General features: G+C 46.6%; 1 protein-coding gene and 1 long non-coding RNA gene across 3 annotated transcripts in view; one reads left to right on the top strand and one right to left on the bottom strand.

The window, feature by feature from the left end:
• LOC122437217 overlaps window positions 1–1,697 on the top strand; it is a 13,088-nt gene extending 11,391 nt beyond the window's left edge. Inside the window, exons 2-3 of the long non-coding RNA XR_006268193.1 lie at window positions 579–682; window positions 1,567–1,697. This is a non-coding gene — a long non-coding RNA (uncharacterized LOC122437217). The remainder of the gene's footprint in view (window positions 1–578; window positions 683–1,566) is intronic.
• Window positions 1–17,004, bottom strand: part of OSCP1 (organic solute carrier partner 1) — a 27,845-nt gene extending 10,841 nt beyond the window's left edge. Inside the window, exons 1-4 of one of the 2 annotated variants that reach the window (XM_043461877.1) lie at window positions 16,527–17,002; window positions 6,732–6,886; window positions 2,329–2,496; window positions 1,703–1,783 (exon numbers count right to left, since the gene is read on the bottom strand). In XM_043461877.1, the coding sequence (XP_043317812.1) occupies window positions 1,703–1,783; window positions 2,329–2,496; window positions 6,732–6,886; window positions 16,527–16,638 (516 nt within the window). In that variant the 5' untranslated portion in view covers window positions 16,639–17,002. Of the gene's footprint in view, window positions 1–1,702; window positions 1,784–2,328; window positions 2,497–6,731; window positions 6,887–16,526 lie in introns of both variants that reach the window. The other variant, XM_043461878.1, reaches the window with a different exon arrangement.

Raw genomic sequence — 17,004 nt, 5'->3', positions numbered from 1 at the left:
AGGAGGGAAATAACAAGGTTCTAAGTATATTTTATATATTTCCTTTTTATTTTTTGATTTAATATTATTATTATTTTCTGGCCATACTGAGCAGCATGTGGGATCTTAGTTCTCCGATCTGGAATTGAACCTGCGCCCTCTGCAGTGGTCCCTATTTCTCTCTTTTTTTTAAAAATTTCTGTGAATATGTTACACATGAACATGTACAAGATTCAAAAAGTTCAAAGAGTGGGACTTCCCTGCTGGTCCACTGGTTAGGACACTGTGCTTCCACTGCAAGGGGCACGGGTTTGATCCCTGGTCGGGAAAACGAAGATTCTGTGAGCTTCTCAATGTGGCCAAAAAAAAAAAAAAAGTTCAAAGAGTATACAAGGGAAAGTAGGTCTCTTCTGCATCCCTGTCCTCCATGCACTTCCCCACCCCCAGGAGGCAACCACCACAACCAGGTTCCTGTCCCTGCTGCCAGAAGAACTCTATAGTATGTACATACATATATGCAAACACATATGTGACATGTGATGCTTCATTTAATCCTCCTGACAAACTCTAAACCAGGTATTACCGTTTCCATTTCTCAGATGGTGAAACTAAGGCCTCAGGGAAGTAATTTGCCCAAGGTCACGGAGCTGTGCCAGAGCTGGGATTCAAACAGGAGCGCCTGACCCTAGCACCTGGGCTCATGGTGGGTGTCTGTCCTGTACCAGCGTGCTAAATTATGGGAAGGAACAAAGTCCTGGCCAAGAGAGACAGGCCCCAAATTCAGAAGCTCAGACATGTGGTTTTTCAAACTTGGAGTGTAGAATTGTCTGGAGGAGGTGTGAGAGGAGGTGGTAGGGTCAACTGCGAGGCAAGGGCCAATAAAAAGTATGAAGGCCTGAGCCGAGCGACTGGAGTGGACAGGAGGGCGTGGATATTGAAGAGGCAGACTCGATGGGCTGCAGACACAGTCAGATGAAGATCAGAGAAGGGAAACCAAAGGTGTGATGGTCTGGGGCTGAGCCAGATGAGTGAGGGAATGGTGGTTCTCTCAAAAGAAACCAGGAAGTTAGGCAGGACTCGAATTCTGGAGACTCGTTTAGCTGCAGACATGAGGCTGTGGGCATTGGGGGAACTTTTCAGCAGCAGGTGGAGATGTAGATCTTGATGGCAGGGCTGGGGTAACGGGGGTGCAGAGTTTTGAAGTAGGAGTCACACAGATAGAGGAGTTAGTTGGCAGACAAAGTGGGAAGGAAAGTGACTCAAGAGCAGGGTAGAGGCAGAAGGGGGAAGGCTTGGAGACAGGAGGAGGGGAACAAGGACTGAAAGGCGGAGAGATGGGAGAGGTTAGGAAAGGCCGAGATGGGGACAGTTCCATGGAGCAAGAGGGCTGCCTCCTGACAGCTCAGATGCTGAAGTCAAGGTGATAAAGGCTCCAGAAAAGGTTTTGGAATTGAGATCAGGCTAGGGGCCTGGAGAAGCAAGGGAAGAAGCCATATTTTAAAGAAATGTACAGAAGGTAACTGGGAGGGAATGGTGGTATCACTGTCCTGCTTGGGCCCTTGAAAAACTGCAGAGATTTATCATCAGACAGCTGATCATCATGGAACCAAACACCGAGGACGTGCTAATGGGGTGGAATCCCAGCCTTGTCTGCCCTGACAACTCGCGCCCTGTCTTGCGAGGACCGCAGCGCAGGGCGCTCCTGGGTCACCCACTCACTCACCCGGATGTGCAGGTCCTGGAAGAAGATGAGGAGTGTCTGTCGGATCAGCTGGAACTCCCCCGCAGAGAGGCCCCCGTATATCTGCGCAGGCAGAGCAGAAACAGGCATTCCGCTTTCAGAAGTGAGATGGGAGACTGTGGACAGGCAGGGGTGGGGAGGGTGGGTGCCCAGAGATGGAGCCAGAGGGCAAGCAGAAGACTCAGCTGCTGGGCGGGGTGGAGGGGCAGGAGGGGAATACCACCCCCCCAACCCCCACCCCCATCCCCCAGTCCACCCAAGGGGCGCACCCCATCGCTGCACACCAAGGGAGGCACACTCTGCCTCTCCCGTTCCCCAAGATTCCACAGAACCTCTACTACCAGCTCCCTTTCAGAAAAGTTAGGCAAGAACTGCTATGTTCTGTGGCGCTGCTTTCCCAGGGATGAAGGCCCCAGTGAGAGGGCATCAGATGAAACATCTCTTGTGTTACCAGAATGGATTCCTGAAGATTTTAGAATTTTCTGGGATAGTGGCCGGCTGGGTCATTCCCTGTCCTGTTTTCTTTGTCATAGAATCTGCCTCTCCTTAACAGGGGAATGAGAACGAGTCTTGGGGGCTGAGAGGAGGCACACCGACAGCCCGCTTACGTCAGTCAGCTGCCGGAACGTCTCGTCCACTTGATGAAGGATGGTTGGGGAATCTTGGATGAGTCCCTTGATGGCATCTAAGTGATTGAAAGTGACCAGCAGCACATCCTTGGGACGAGGACACAGCAACACTTGGTACTTGAAAGCCATCGTCATCAGGTCATAGAGCTGCCAACCCACACGTGAGCAAAAGAAACAGGACCTTATATAAGGGCAGGCCTCAGAACGTCCAACAGTACCGGAAACCAATTCAGCTCTTACTACGCAGCTCAGTGACCACATCACGCAAACCAAGACACTGCTGAGAGGGAAAGGGGGGAACGGTAACAAGCTGGGACAGCAGTAAACCAGGACATTCCCGGGCAGACCAGGATTTCCGGTCAGTGTACGTGTGGTGTTGATGGGATGCATATGAAACAATACGGGCAGCTGTGGGGCCCGGGACTGGGTGCCCGGCTTGGAGAATAAAAACCCAAATCCAAGCCCTCCTTGCTGCGGACTTGTTGGATGTGCTGCTGCCGTGCTGTGCTCAGTTGTGTCCGATTCTCTGCGACCCCTGGTGTGGACTGTAGCCCGCCAGGCTCCCTGTCCAAGGGATTTTCCAGGCAAGAATACTGGAGTGGGTTGCCTCTTCCTACTCCAGGGGATCTTCCTGACCCAAGGATCGAACCTGTGTCTCCTCCATTGCAGATTCTTTACCTACTGAGCTACCTGGGAAGCCTGGATTTTTTGGATAGCCCTGGCCAAGTCTCTTTGCTTCTCTGAGCCTGAGTTTTCTCATGTGTAAAAAGTATTCCCTAGTTCCTCAATCTTGCAGAACTGCTGAGAGATGTAAATAGGAAAACACATGTGAAAGTGGCAAGACTAAGGTTCCATGACTGTATGAGATGAATAATGGAACGTAATGGGATATAAATAAGCTCCACGAATGGTATGGCCATTCATGAAGATCAGAGGTGAGACACTGGTGGGGACCAAAGTGGTCATGATGGGCTTTGTGGAAGAAGTGGGCCTGATACAGACTTGAGGCAGGGTTCCAACTGGGTAAGGGAGGGAAAATGCATGCTTGAGGGTCTGGAGGCAAGTCGTGGGTTGGCTGTTTTCCTGGCAGAAAGAGTAGAACAGCCTGACTCGAGGGGCTGGTCTGTGTTGGGGGTGGTGGGAAATAAAGCTGGATAATTATGGCAGGGTTAGAATATTAAACGTTTTTGAAAGATGGGCAAAATAATTTAGACTAGATGTGGTAGGAATTAGGGGACTACTGAAATTTTCTGCACTGATGTGATAAAAGTGGTAAATAAACAAGATTAGTGAGTCTGGCCATGATGAGATGTGCGAGAAGGGAGAGGCTGGAGTGAGGGCAGATAGCTGGTGCCTGGCTCCTAGGAGGGTGGCAATAACATGATTGTAAGAAAGAAATAAATTTTGTTGGAGAAACCCGGATGGAAGGTCTGGAAGAAAGATGGTGGGGAAGGATGAGGCAGGGAAAAGGAGAGGCTGACGCTCAGGAGAAAAGCTGTTTGTTAGCACATGGTGACTGCCTGATTGGATTTGGGGGACAAAGATGAGGGCTGTCCATAATGACCACAGTATTTTCAACATGGTGCCTGGGAGATGCGTGATGCTACATGACGCTACTGATGGAGGCAAGTTTGGCAGAGAAGGTATGGACATGTCTGAGGCAGGACTGAAAGTTAAATCACCTGAGTGCTTTGCTGAGCACACGGATGTGCATGACCTCAACTAATCCTGTTTAATTTCACAAGGACTCTATGTGTGTGTTCAGTTCAATTCAGTCGCTCAGCCGTGTCCGACTCTTTGCGACCCCATGTATGCGTGTGTATGTACGTGCTAAGTCACTTTAGTCGTGTCTGACTCTTTGTGACCTATAGACCATAACCCGCTAGGCTCCTCTGTCCATGGGATTCTCCAGGCAAGAATACTGAGGTAGGTATTATTCCAAGTTTAAAAATGAAGAAAGGTGCCTAATTTCACATGGCTGGTAAAAAGCAGCAGGGTGAGATTTTGAAACTAAAGACAGTCGGATCCTGAAGCATTTGCTAGAACCCTCTACATGATCTCCTTTCTCCAACATGCAGCTAAACATTTCACTGAGAAAGTGCCTGCCTACATAGAGGGGTGGGGTGGCGGGGTGGCGGGGTGGGAGAGAGGCTCAAAAGGGAGGAGATGTACGTGAACATATGCTGATTCACTTTGTTGTACAGAAGAAACTAACACAGCATTATAAAGCAATTATATCCAATAATAAAATAAAAAAAGAAAGTGGCATACAGCAGGAGCTATCTTGGTGTGTGTGTGTGTGTGTGTGTGTGTGCGTGCGTGTGCAGGCTTGTCTAATACTAGAGACAGATTTCAGACTCTCAGCCGTCATCATCAAACATTAAGTACCTGTTCTGTACAGGACACCATGCCAGGAATAAAGGATAAAAACAGGTGTAAAATGAAGAAATGAAAGTTCAGAGTTATTCAGTGAATTGAGTCTCACAGCCATTGGCAGAACTAGGACTCAAACCCAGCTTCTTTTCTAAATTCTGCATCCTTTCTCAGTGGAAACTTAAACTTTCTTAAAGGCAGGGGGAGAGGAACAGAGAGGAGAAGATACTGGACATTTACAGAACATCTATGTGCTGAGCTTTCCTGTGTCATTATATGTTATGTTTCCCACTTAATCCTCCCTCTAACTAATGAAGTAGCTGTTATTATCCCCATTTTATAGATGAGAAAACAGAGGCTCAGGGAGCTAAAGCAACTTTCTAAAGGTACCTGGCAGGAGGCAAGAGGGCGCAGTTAAAGGCAGTCTGTCTCTCTGAGGTTCCCAGGTGCCAGCAATGAGACGGTGCTGCTTTTTGCACACCTGTCACCCACTGTCAGGCCTCACGATTTATAAAAATTTACATAATAAAGGGACTTGAAAAGGGGTTCTTATTAACATTATTTCACATTGCAGGCAGATTTACCAGCTGAGCCACAAGGGAAGCCCAAGAACACTGGAGTGGGTAGCCTATCCCTTCTCTAGGGGATCGCCGCCCCGACCCAGGAATTGAACCAGGGTCTCCTGCATTGCAGGTGGATTCTTTACCAATTGAGCTATCAGGGAAGCCCTGTTATTCAGATTAGTTTCTTCTAATGTCCTACTTCAGTTCCATTTCCCACATTCTATTTAGTCATCATGGTTCCTTAGGCTCCTCTTGGCTGTGACAGTTTCTCTAGTTTTCCTTGTTTTTGGTGGCCTTGACGATTTCAATGACAGGTCAGGTATTTTGTAACATGACCTCCGAATGGTATTTGTCTGCTGTTTTTCTTCATGATCAGCCTGGGGTTGTGGGTTTTGGGGAGGAAGATCACAGAGGCAAAGCGTTATTCTCGTCTTGTCATACCAGGATACCGCCACATGGCTTATCACTGCTGATGTTACCACCTGGTTGAGGTAATACTTGCCATGATTCTCCACTGAGAAGTTAGTTGTTCCCCTTCCCCTTCTTTGCATACTGTCTTCCTTGGAAGGAAGTCACCAAGTGCAGCCACATTCAAGGAGTGGGGAGTTCTGCTCTCTCTCCCTGAGGGCAGGGCATCCATGTAAAGTGTCTGGAATTCCGATGAACAGGAGAGCTACCTGTTCTCTGCCATTATTTATTTGGAATTATTCCTTTTAAAATCAGTACCCTAAAAAATTGTTGCACAAAGAAACAGATATGTTTACATTAGAAGTAGAGACTGAGAGGTTTTGAATTTGCTCTTTAAGAAATGCCTGGTTTGCAGAGCCGAGATCTGCTAAGAAGGAAGCAGAATTAAGCAGGGTTGGGTGCTTGTGCTGGATTGTTGTTCACCCAGTTGAGTCTGACTCTTTGTGACCCCACGGACTGCAGCACGTCAGGCCTGCCTGTCCCTCACAATCTAAACATGGACATGCAGACCAGCACTCTCTCTGGGTGACATAATGACATAAACTACAGAGGGGTTTGAAGCTCCAATATTTGGCCACCTGATGTGAAGAACTGACTCAGTGGAAAAGACCCTGATGCTGGGAAAGGTTGAAGGCAGGAGGAGAAGGGGATGACAGAGGATGAGATGGTTGGATGGCATCACCAACTTGATGGATGAGTCTGAGCAAGTTCCAGGAGTTGGTGATGGACAGGGAAGCCTGGTGTGCTGCAGTCCATGGGGTCACAGAGAGTCGAACATGGCTGAGAGACTGAACTGAACTGAACAGAGGGGTTGGTGCGGATGACTTCTGAGGTCCTTCCCAACTTGAAACTCAAGAACAAGCCATGTTAACACGTGCCTGTCTTTTGCCATGCACCATTGCACACATCATCTCCTCTGACTCCAGTCTGTGGTAATACATAAGAAACGCAGCCCAGGGAACGGAGGCAGCCGCTCACCTTATCCATGCTGGCCTGGTTCAGTCTCATGATGGAGGCGTGAGCCAGGCGGTCGTAGACAGTCCTCAGGGCCTTCTTGGAGTAGAGCTCTTGGGGTTTGAACAATTCCTCCATGAACTTTCGATTGAACATGGTTGAAATGATGTCATTCATAACTGTAGAGACAAGAGAGGATGCAGGTGAGCAAAGCACTGGTGGTAGCTTTATTTAGGAAATGCTCCGTGTACAGATGGAATGGATGGGCGGGGCCTATGTAGTATGGGGATGCAGTGTGCTGGGAGACCTGCTTCCTGGGGAGAAACCCCACGTGTGTCCCAGTGGAAAGCAGGGTCCAGAGTGCCTTATGAGCCCATCTTAGGGCAAACATACACGTGGCAATGTGCTGTGGTTCAAACCACTTTCACATACAACATTTCACTTGATGATAGAGAACATATTTATTCTTTCTTTAAAAAAGATTTCTATTAACATTGTAGATTAGATATTCACCTCAAAATGAGAAACAGCATCACCTTTTCTGTTTAGCAAGCCTATAACATTTTTACTTTAAAATTTTATAAAATGGGACCTATAATGGTAATTGACTTTTTTTTTTTCCAAAACAGTTTACACAAATAGACGGGGCCTACCCACTGGTTAGAGATTAAAACTTTTTCTAGTGTTTCTACAAGATGTGTACTTCAGATTAACACCACCTGCTGCTGTTGCTGCTAAGTCGCTTCAGTCGTGTCCGACTCTGTGTGACCCCATAAACGGCAGCCCACCAGGCTCCCCTGTCCCTGGGATTCTCCAGGCAAGTACACTGGAGTGGGTTGCCATTTCCTTCTCCAGTGCAAGAAAGTGAAAAGTGAAAGTGAAGTCGCTCAGTCGTGTCCGACTCTTCGAGACCCCATGGACTGTAGCCCAACAGGCTCCTCCGTCCATGGGATTTTCCAGGCAAGAGTACCGGAGTGGGGTGCCATTGCCTTCTTCATAACACCATTTGAGGATGTCTTAATTTCTCTATGTGATCTATAATAATGATATCACACTGCAGTGATATGTCCCATACTGTTGTTTGGATGGAAAATTTCCAGGTGGCGAGAATAAAAGGTTCTAGTGTGTTTAGTCGCTTCAGTTGTGTCCAACTCTTTGCAACCCCATGGATTGTAGCCTGCGAGGCTCCTCTGTCCATGGGGATTCTTTCAAGGCAAGAATATCGGAGTGTGTAGCCTATTCCTTCTCCAGGGGATCTTCCTGACCCAGGAATCGAACTAAGGTTTCCTGCATTGCAAGCGGATTCTTTACCAGCTGAGCTACCAGGGAAGCTAAGGTGTGTGCAAATCAAAGTATCTATAATTCTAGGTCTTCATTCACTCATTCATTTAGATATTTTGTGCTACTCAAATAACATTATTTGACGGCTAGGAAAACCCTTTGGCACAAGAAATAGAAACAGATATGGTTGAACACAGATCATTCTTAATTAAGCCAGATATATTCCTGCCTAAAGGTGACTGTATATGGATGCTGAGACAATACATTTATAGTAATTAAAATTTGAAAGAAAACTTGTTACTTAAAATAATATACAAAATCACATGAATGATTATCGCTGAAAGATACAGATCTCTCTTTCTCTTGCCACACCAAGGACATGGCAGGTGACCCATGGTTGCCCTTGTATCTTAGAGAGAGAAGCAAGGCCATGGTTTCAGACATTCTTTCTACTTGTAAGTAACTGACAGAAGTACACTGAGGGCTCAGGCCAGCATTTTAAAGCATCTCAAAGAGCAATTTTGGGGAGAAGCGGGGAGCTGAGGGCTAGCTGTACTTAAATCTTAAATGGAAGGGCTATAGAGAAAGGCGGGGAGGGAAACATCCCCCACCCCCACCCTGACACGAAAGAACAAACTGCGTGTGACTGCTTTCGGAAGTATTGGACTCACACTTGACCTCTGTATTTTACTCTAGACCCCACCCCGTCAGTGAGGAAGAAGCAGATCCATTCCAACACAGGGTATCCCTCATATGGGACAGTTTCAGCCCAGGCACTAACCTCTCCCCACTGTGGACAGCCTGGAGACCCACGAACTCCTCTGGGTTTGCTTCAAGCATGGCCTTTGGCCTTCGATCTAAACAAGCAAGGGTCTGCAATAAATTGGGCTTTCTGACATTTTTCTTACTGCAGCCTATATAAATGTAGAGTTTGTACGGAAATAGCTACATATGGAAAGCCACATATAAGGCCTCAAAAAAAGAGGGAATGTGAAGAATTTTCCACAGGTTTATGGAGGCCAGGGAGGAGTGCCAAAGAGGAAGAACTCACATTAAAGAATCGCATCAGCTCTGATTATGTTCACGATTACAAAGAGCTCCCGTTCACTGAGGTGCCGAGTCATGTCTCTAGGGTCTTTGAGCCTTTGGCAAGATCTAGGAAAATAGCTTAAACCCAAATAAGTCAGTTCTAAAAAGCCCCAAGGTGATTGTCAGCCACTCTGGCAAAGTAAAAAGCAAAGTGAAGCCTTTTCTTTGGGAAGTGAATAAGCTCTGTATCACCATGGCTTCTTGCATAAGAGCTTCCAGAAAGTTCTCCTGCCAGGAAGACAGTATGGCAGGCCCTGTCCCCATGGGCAGAGCAGTGAACACAAATGCCCCCAAGGGGAGATGGCAGTTTTGCAGTTGGGTCCTGGCACCCAGGGCACCCACCTTGGTTTAATTTTTTGGAAGGAGCAAGGGGGCACAAATTAACATGCTTACAGCTCTCAGTGTGCTTCAGCTGGCACTTGCTGCGGCAGAGAGGAAGTGAATGTTATCCTTGCCCAAGAGTAGCAGCCCACACCATATTTAAGCTAAACCTGAGCAGTTTTTTTTTTTTTAAATAATATTTATTTTCTTTGGCTGCATCTTAGTTGCAACATGCAGGGTCTTTCATTGTGGTGCACAGCCTCTCTAGCTATGGTACTCGACGGGCTCAGTAGCTGTGGCATGTGGGCTGAGCTGCTCCGCGGGATGTGGGATCTTAGTTCCCCGACTGGGGACAGAACCCACACCCCCTGCATTACAAGGTGGATTCTTAACCACTGGACCACCCGTGAAGTCCTCTGAGAAGCTTTAACCTGATCTGTAAGTTAGTCTTGGTGTTCGTTTTTGGCCCTCACATGAGCTCGGCATAATTGCATGAGGCAGAAATGTGCTAGGAGCCAGATTTCATCAGGAGACTAACGCCAGGTGTGTGGAGGGGTGGTTTTTCATGGGTGCACTGGAAGGGTCAGTAACTGAGTTCTTAACGTATCAGGCTTCTAATCCTGGGTTTGGATTATGAAGTCAGTTTCTGCTTATTATTTTTGGATATATAAGATAAATTCCAGTGATTCAGTTACTTACACAAAAAGTCTTCAAAATCCATACTTCTCACCTGACATTCTGCAGTGCATCAAGAGGTGGGCCAAAAATTGCTTAAGAGAAGTGGTGAAAGACGGTTGTGAAACATTATAAAACTTTACCAACCACTTCGATTGGACTTTTCTTCGAGCCTGGCCTGATGAAATAATTCTCTTGATGAAAGCAACTGCGTTTTAAACTAGTACTTCTGCTGTAAATTTTATTGTTTATGGGGACACACAACTTGAAACCAAGGGTAAAAAAGAGAAGCTACTATTTCTGGGTGGTTACCATGTTTTGAAGCCTTATTATGTTGCAAGTTCTGGGCTTAGAACTTTCCATTCATTATCTCATTTAAATAAATAAATAATCAAACGATTTTGAAGGGTACCCTGCTCCCCACCCCCAGTTGCTAGGGCTTTGAAAAGAAAAAGAACAGAGGTTCAAGAATACTCAAGTTTCTTAAAACCAAGGCAAACCTAATCAGACTATAAACCAATTTAAGAAACTGAAATGATAGCAAACAAGCACAAAAGGCTAGTGGGGATGCACTGGGCAAAGCATTTGCTGAAGTATTACCCTACTGTATTGAAGGGGAAAACTGAGTTTTCGAGAGGTTAAAGTTCAAGGTCACATAGGACGGGGTGGAGCTGCCATCAGAACAGGGCTGTTTGATTCTAGTGCCTGTGCTCTTAAATATTACAAATGTTATCTTCTCTGCATTATTAGTGTGGAGAGAGGACTTAAAACATCGAGGCTGATGGCTGACGACATGCATAACCTGTACCCAGGGTCAGATGATGACATTTAAAGGTGAGAAAGGCGGAGGTTTTATGCTGAGGGATCAACAGCTTTCTCAGGTGTGCTCTTGGCTGTAGGTGAGGGGAAAACTGAAGATCTGGCATGATAAGACCACAGTGCATGCGTGTCATGCCTTCTGTGCCCAAGCCTGACGGCCATGCAGCCACATGCTTCCACGTTTCTCAGTTGCTCAACAGATATCTCTGTGTACTCAGGAGAACAGCTCTTTGGCTACATGACGCTATCACAGAATTGTTTAAGGACGACTAAATAGGACAGGCCACCTGGAAATGTAGCTATTGTCCCAGGTGTCCTTGCCAAACTTGGAACTGTGAAAAGGGACAACTACCTAGGGTGCAATATGGTCCTTTGACTAATGTTTGCTTGGTTTTCATCTTTCACGCTGTATTTAAAAGATTCAACTGTATAACCAATGTCTCAGCTAAAGAGAAACTCATGCCTATTCTTTTACTTGGAAATGTCTAGAGTGGTCCCACTCTAAGCCCCACTGAGGAAGGACTGGGTGAACTTGTGGATGCAGACTGAATACATGCAGCCCCAAGATAGCATACCTCGTTTTCTGTCCACCTCTGTCCATTCATCTACATGAAGCATATAAAAAGAAAACACCAGTTCATGAAGCAAGAACGTTATTTTCAACGAGGCTTTAAAAATACCAATTCCAATGATCTGGCTTATGAAACTTTATTTTTCATGTTTGCATTAATGTTTTAATGCAAATACTCTGCCTTCCATTTGAAGCTTTTAAAAGGCTGATGGATAAATAACAAGTTCCAAAAAAGCCCTAGGGAGGCTGTATCTTATAGAAGAGCGTGGCCCAGGAGGAGAGGAAGCTCGGGAAGATGAGATACCCTGGGGTTTACCTTGCAAGGTTCAGAAGCCATCCTCTCTAACGCTCTGAAAGTAGACATCATTCAAAATAAGGCTTTTAAAAACACTAACTTCCGCAAGGAAGAATAATCCTGAGAACAGGTACAAAAAGAATTTTCTTTCTTTACAACCTGATTCTCTTATTAATGTAAGAGTTCTCTTTCTAGAACACAGAATTACTCAAATTAAAAAACAAACAAACAAAAACTAGAAAGATAAATCAACAGAAAAAAACTATTTGTTTCTGATTTACCTTTTATACAGAGAGGTGTGACTTCCGGGTAAAAAGAGGGAAATAATGATGGGACCACTGTACAGAAAGCTCCTGAGGACAAAGGTAGACAGGGAAATGCCAAGAAGAGACCAAATAAGGAAAAATGTACTTGGCTAGAGAAATCTGTCAGAATCATGACCCTTTAATGGGCTGAGACCTGGCGTTCCTGTTTACTAGCTGTATTTTCAAGCAGCTTGTGTAACCTCAGTTTCTTCATCTGTGAAATGGGGATTATAATTGCACCCACCCGGTAGGGTTGTTGTGGGGATAAAATAGACACATCAAACACTTTTCTGACTTCTCTCCTAGTTCTGCTTTCTCTACTTCAGAATTTGGGGCACCACCCATAAAGGCTCGTGTGATGAATTTTTTTCTTTCCCTGATTTTTTTTGGGAGAGATTTCAATCTAAAACCACCCACAGATAAACAGAGATCTACACACAACCACATTTTAAAAACATTTTGTAGTTTGGTGTATTTTGGGAACATTTGCACTAAATTGTTTGAGACGTGACTCCTGAGGTTATAACGTGCATAGTATAATATAATTAGTATATGCTGCTGCTGCTGCTAAGTCGCTTCAGTCGTGTCCGACTCTGTGCGACCCCATAGACGGCAGCCCACCAGGCTCCGCCATCCCTGGGATTCTCCAGGCAAGAGTACTGGAGTGGGGTGCCATTGCCTTCTCCGAATTAGCATATATGTGCCTTCAGTATGCAACGCCGACAGCTCCTAAGAGACCCTCCTGAAAGCACAACGAGTGCCATGTCCTGCCTAGCTGCAAAGGGTTCCTACTGCAGGGTCAGACTCCTCTGGGGAAATTCACCATCTTTCTCCCACAGAGTTACAGGGTTCCGGAGAGAAAACACCGGGGAAGCAGCACCAAGACCCTAGCCTTCTTTAAGCAGATGCTGGCTTTTTTGGCATAATGTCCACATCTGTCATTTCATGGCATTTATTTTACAGGCGGTCTTGCCTGATAGGCTCGTGGGAATTCAGAGAGATAGAGCTGAAACCCTCTTGAAGGTATGTTTGGCAACAGAGGGGCTGCCAGGGGCTCACCTACCCTAAAGGAGAGTGATTACCTGCTGCTGACCAAAAAAAAGAACTGGGAACACATGCCCAGGGCTACCAGGCACTCTTGCAGGCAGTGTCGTTTGGCTCCAGCAGAGGTTGCTGTCGAGCTGTGTGTGCTCCTGGCCCTCTTCCTTCTGAGGATCCCCGGAAGTTAAAGGATGACTTGTTTGTGACAATTCCACTTTACTTATATTTTGAGTGGGAGGTAGGCTCAAGGCTTATTCAGAGCCTCCTGTTGAATTGGAACTATAAAAATAAATATAGTATCTCACAGCATTTGGTTGCTCAGTACTACTCTGTGATCTGCATATCTTGGGAAAATCACTTAATGGCCCCATGCCTTAGTTTCCCCTTCTGTCAAATGAGGAAGGCAAACACATGGTAAGAGGGCCTTGCTTATGAGTATCTCTAAGAGGGTGAGTGAGTGAGTGAGTGAGTGAAAGTTGCTCAGTCATGTCCGACTCTTTGCAACGCCATGGACTATACAGTTGATGGAATTCTCCAGGGCAGAATACTAGAGTGGGTAGCCTTTCCCTTATTCAGGGTATCTTCCAGGAGTGAGGCGAAAGCAACTTTTATTATTCTGGCAATTGCTTAAACGTGGGACCTCATTCAGTATGCAACAGTCAGAAGTTGCCCCACAGAGACAGCACTTCCTTTCTGTTGAAGGCTAAACTTAGAGGGAGCTGCCTTCTGGGGAGAAACTGCAAGATCGGCCCTGGACTTAAGGGATGGCCTCCAGGAGACCAATTAGTCGTGTAAGACAGTGAAAACTTCTAGAAGAAACATGGTTTCCACCCAGAGCTTCAGTGAGGACTAGCTGACTGTTTTGAATCTCACACCCTCTGCCCTGTTTTCTCGTTCTATTTTCTGCATGTCCTCATCAACCAACTACTTTCTGTCATTTCTTTGATGAGACCAGTGGGTATCCTGAATTTTTTTTTTCAAGCCTCTCCCTCTCCCTCCCAACCTTCCAACTCCCTCCCCACCCCATTCCCTCCACAAAGATTCTGATGTAATCCCCTCGAGTATGGAAGTACAGGGCAGCGTGAGGGTTGCGGATGAATAGTATGAGCTCTGGAGCCTGATGACCTGGGTTCAAACACATTACTCTTCCTTCTTACCAGTTATGTAAACCTGGGCAAATGAACCTCACTTCCCCCATCTGTAAAATGGGGATAGTAGTACTACCTACATGATAGGATAGTTGTGGGGATTAAGGTGTTCAGAGAAGTCCATGGTATGTGGTTAAGTACTTAATAGATGTTTGTTGCTATTGCATTAGGAAGACATATCCCTGAGGTTTAGAATCAGTTATTGGACAGACTGATCAAAAGCCCTACCTCCAGAGGATGCAGAGAAGGGCCGCGTGAGGCTCTGCCCAGCACCTCAATGGCATCTGACACAACTCAACAGTGGAAGGAAAGTGTTTGAATGTGAATTACGGAAGATGGCTGAAACTCCCTGATGCCATCTCTAGCAAACCCCGGACTGCAGCTCCTGAACACAAAGGAAGCCAGCCCCCTAGTATAATCACAGGATCTTGCCCAGACCGCCTCTTGAAAGACCATACCTGCTACTCATTGTGTTAAACATGTTAAGTACGTCACCTCAATCGATCTTTACAATGTCACTGTGAGGTATATTTTATTATTCCCCTTCTAGGGAGAAACAGGCATACAGAGTCTACACTCCAAGGTCATACAATTAGTTAAATGGCAAAGATGGAATTGGGAGCTCTATCTGTATGACTCCAGAGAGCATGTTCTTAAGTGCTAATGTCTCCTGCCTTCCAAGACTGCAGACCACCAGGGCAAGCACAACCTATCAGCTCACTGGTGCCAAAAGCCCAAATGAAATCACATAACATAGCACCAAGGAAAACAGAACCCTCTTGAGGGAAAAACGGCAATGTAATACCAAACAGCAGGTCACCAAACATTTACTGAGCACTAGTTTATTCAGTTGTAGGCATTATGCTAAGTGCTGGAGTACAAAGGTGAATAAGACAATCACGTGGGGAGACAGACACATATGCAGACCATTTCAGTATAATATGGCTAGCGATAAGGTTGAGGGGGGCACACATCAGGTATGGGAGTATGCGCAGGCCGTTTCCCATGTGGAGATGAGGAGATGATTCTTAAGCTGAATAATGCAGGATGGAAGGAAAGTGACTAGCATGGAAATGGGACGGTTGGGGTAGAATGGGGAATTACCAGCAATGGAAACATGAGTGAACATGCTTTAAATGGAATCTACAAGCAGTTTGGTATTAAGATACACTGTAGGAGGCAGGCAGTGGTGGAAGCTGGGACTGCAGAGGTGGACAGGGGGTCAGATCAGGAAGGTCCCTGAAATGTCCTGCCAAGGACTTGGCCTCCATCCAGACAGCAGTGGGAAGCTGACAAAGGGTTTTAAATAGCAAGGAGTATGGACAGATTCAAAGGTTAGAATGCTCACTGGCAGCAGTGTACAGAATTAATGGAGGGGGTATGCTATAGGGAGCTCCTTCTCTTTATGCATGGACTTGGACTCAATTGCATAGATACAACAGTGAATATCTGAATTTGTATGCTCAACATCAGTTGAGCATACAGAGACTGTTGGAGACAGTAAATGTTTGAATCAGCGCTATGTCAGTTACCTTTATACTGACTTTCCTTTCTCTACCTTCAAATACAGTATTTCCTTCATACTTAATCCCAGGAAACTTGGTGAAAACAGCTGTTGGTTGAGAAGGAGGGGAAAAGGAGAGAAAAAGGGTGGCAGAGAGTTCTGGGTGGCCAATTCTCTGGGGTTAGATGTGGTATGTATGGAAGGCAGATTTTGCATTTTAGAAACTCTCATATAATTATTTCCACAACTGCATTCTCTCCAAACAATTGTGAAGGGAAAAGACAACTTTTATTTTTTATTTATCTATGTTATTTCAGATGCCCACCTTTCTAGAAATAGCTTCTGAACTTAGTAAGACTAGCCTCTGGCTTACGAAGGAGGATCCTGCACAGAGGAATGGAGACTCAGAAGGTTCCCTGGGGGGAAAGAGTGTGCCACCTGGGGTGGCCCACTGGGACCCTCACGTTTGGGAGGGATCAATTGTCAAGAGGGATTGGGAAATCATCTCCAATTTAAGGGGCTGAGTAAATGGGCGGAGGTCAGGTACCCTAATAATATTCAATGGGGGTATTAAATCCCTCTGTGGTGAAACGATCTTTTGGGTACTGTGCTGGTGAGGGGTTCTGCCTGGATGGGGCTGTGGGTTATGAAAGAGGTCCCCGGTTATTGAGAGTGCAGAGTGCAGGGGTGTTGGCCAATCTGTAGAGGCGCTTGGCTATAGAGGTCTGGCTGAGGGGGCCGGGGCTGGTTGTGCCGGCGGGGAGCCTCACCTTTGCGGGCCTTGTCTCCGGGGATGTTCTGGGCCCGCAGCCGTTGGTCCAGGATGTAGAGCATCTCCCCGCCCAAGTTCAAGAAGAGCAGCGGCAGCGTCCGCATAGACATGATGCTGGAAGCCAGCGCGTCTGCTACAGAGCCTCCAGGTTTAGTAGCCAGAAGTCAGGAGGCCCCGCAGCCGCGTCCCAAAGCCCGGTAGCTAGGCAACGCGACAGGCGGCAAAGAAGGCCAATCAACAGGCCGCTTGTTGGGAGGCACCCGGGGGCGGGCGCGTACAGGGCGAGGCGGCGAAGACCTACGGGGTTGATTGGACAGAGCCCTGCGGGCCTTCGGCCCTGAGCGCCGGTTTTGAATTTCTTTAGACCCGGAGGGTGGGCGACGATCGGCAGGGCGGTCAGTCTCTCCCCGCCAGGGCGGAGTGCTCACGTGCCCTTAAAAGAGGTAAATGAAAGTGTTTGTCGCTCAGTCCTGGCG

Source organism: Cervus canadensis, chromosome 2 (assembly GCF_019320065.1).
Source record: "Cervus canadensis isolate Bull #8, Minnesota chromosome 2, ASM1932006v1, whole genome shotgun sequence".
Lineage (NCBI taxonomy): Eukaryota > Metazoa > Chordata > Mammalia > Artiodactyla > Cervidae > Cervus > Cervus canadensis.
The sequence above is the reverse complement of the archived record's forward strand: the minus strand, read 5'-3'. Positions and strand labels throughout refer to the sequence as shown.